General features: G+C 45.6%; 1 protein-coding gene across 1 annotated transcript; it reads left to right on the forward strand.

Moving 5' to 3' along the window:
* The first annotated feature begins 454 nt into the window (after window positions 1-454).
* LOC148015197 (EG45-like domain containing protein 2) lies at window positions 455-1,436 on the forward strand. The gene is made up of 2 exons (XM_087665811.1): window positions 455-739; window positions 863-1,436. The coding sequence occupies exons 1-2, from the start codon at window positions 583-585 to the stop codon at window positions 1,153-1,155; spliced, it is 450 nt and encodes a 149-aa protein (XP_087521937.1). The 5' UTR covers window positions 455-582; the 3' UTR covers window positions 1,156-1,436.
* The last annotated feature ends 622 nt before the right edge of the window (window positions 1,437-2,058 follow it).

The following is a 2,058-nucleotide window of genomic DNA, read 5'->3' on the forward strand; positions in this document are numbered from 1 at the left end:
CATGATTCTACGAGAATTGAATGCACCAAAGGATGCTCGCCTTGAATCAATGATACATGCTAATCTTGAGCAATATAGCTTGATTAGGGGTAATGCGCTAGTCAATGAAATAAGGAACGAAAAGTACTTCTTCAAGCCCTACTCCTGTCCGAAAGAGCCCCAGCCAACCAGTAGTATGTTTCATAGCGCCGTGACTCATGCGGCAGCTTGACTAGCTTAGCTTGACTCGACGTTTTTGTGGCGCATCCTCGATAGCGTGAAGGGCCCGTCGTCGCCTCATAGCGCCGTGGCTGATGCGGCAGCTTGACTCGACATTTTTTGGCATCCTCGATATCGTGCAGCGTCTGGTCTAGGCAGCTGTCTGAAGTCATCGATCTGGCTCGGCTCCGATCTAATATTGTCACCTACGTATAGCTATAAAACGGGGACATTGAGCAGCCAGAGCCCGGCGGAGTGTAACCCATCAGTTACCTATTGGCTGTAATATAAGAAAGTTATCAGCTGGGGGCAGTTCATTATTCATAGTTACGGCGCCTGGCTAGTGACGTCCTGCACCCGCTGCATTATTAATCTGCATCGATCATGGCAACATCCGGCAAGATATCTAAGAAAAACAATATTCACGATTCTCTGGCAGTGGTTTCGCTTATAATTGCTGTACTGGTCATGCTTTGCAACAACGTCGATATGGTTGCCGCCGAGCAGGGTACCGCCACATGGTATCAGGGGATGTATGCGAGTAAGCGCTCGACTGCTAATTAAGAGCCCTCAATCCTTCTGATGGCTCGGAGGCTCCGTGTTTGTCTCTATTTTTCCCCCTTTGTTTAATCCCTTCTTTGTTGGCATAATGTTATTGACGCAGACAATGCCTGCCAGCTGGGCGTCCCCGGAGACTACATGTTTGCGGCTGGAAGCCCTGCAATTTATCAAGGCGGCAGCGGCTGCGGTGCACGCTACCAGATCAGCTGTGTCCGGGCCAACAACGAGGGACCAGGCTGCATAAACACTCAGGCATTCACCGTCACGATCATCGACTTCTGCAATCCTGCTGACGGCCCTTGCAATGGGACCTTCGATCTCCCCAGGGAGCTCTTTCAGAGAATGGCGCCTCTCGAGACTGGGAACATCATCATCTCATACAACCGCGTCTCGTGATCATCATATTCAGCTTCTTCTGCACGTTCTACATCTGTCCCATAGAGATACATGAATTCCGAGTGATATCATTCGAGCCTCATCATCTACCACAGCTATATATAATTAGAGCTAGAGCCCGGAGCAGCTATGTACTGCTGAAAAAATACAATATAATATGTAATTAGTGTTTGTGTTTGGATTAAGAGCTAATTATCTGTATGTGCTCCAATATGTGGAGTATTCTGGAACATCCGAGAATATTCTCCTGATGCATGGATCTGATACCCAACATATCTACTCGGAAGCTGACTAACATTAGCGTGATCAATGTGCTGCTGGCCGATCTTGATTTACCCTATATAATGAATATCGTCATGGTGCCAACGTGACTAGTAGGTCCTTGATCCCCATCATGCGTTAGATCCTTAACCATACTAATTCAACGTCATTCCTCCTCCAAAGGTGGATTGACTTAAGTAGTAGTTAAAATTTAAAGGCATATGGAATGCCTCGGTCTGACAAGCTATTCCAACCAATCACTTTTGGAAAAACCATTAGGGAACTTTGATTGACTGGTTTACACTCGGAACTTTGAAGGGATGAGACCGCCCAAACGTTGAAACGCCTAGTCCAAGTCTAGCTCTTTGGTGATGACACTTACAACATTGTGAGACTTGATGATGTAGTTCTCACCACTCTAAAAGATACACTCTAGTGCTTCTCTAAACTCTTAGCCTCATTGTATAGCCACCACAACAAAACATAAATTTTATGATTTGGTCATTTTGCTGTGCTCATAGGATTTACAATTATGGTTTGAAAGTGTACTTGGCGAAGAAGAGTGAGATCTAGTTTCATTACAGTTGGGCTTACCTCTTGGCATGAGTTAAATTTAGAGCTATAGATTTCAATCGATTAAAG

Source organism: Lygodium microphyllum, chromosome 24 (genome assembly GCF_053477565.2).
Source record: "Lygodium microphyllum isolate KBCC chromosome 24, Lygodium_microphyllum_v1.1.10, whole genome shotgun sequence".
NCBI lineage: Eukaryota > Viridiplantae > Streptophyta > Polypodiopsida > Schizaeales > Lygodiaceae > Lygodium > Lygodium microphyllum.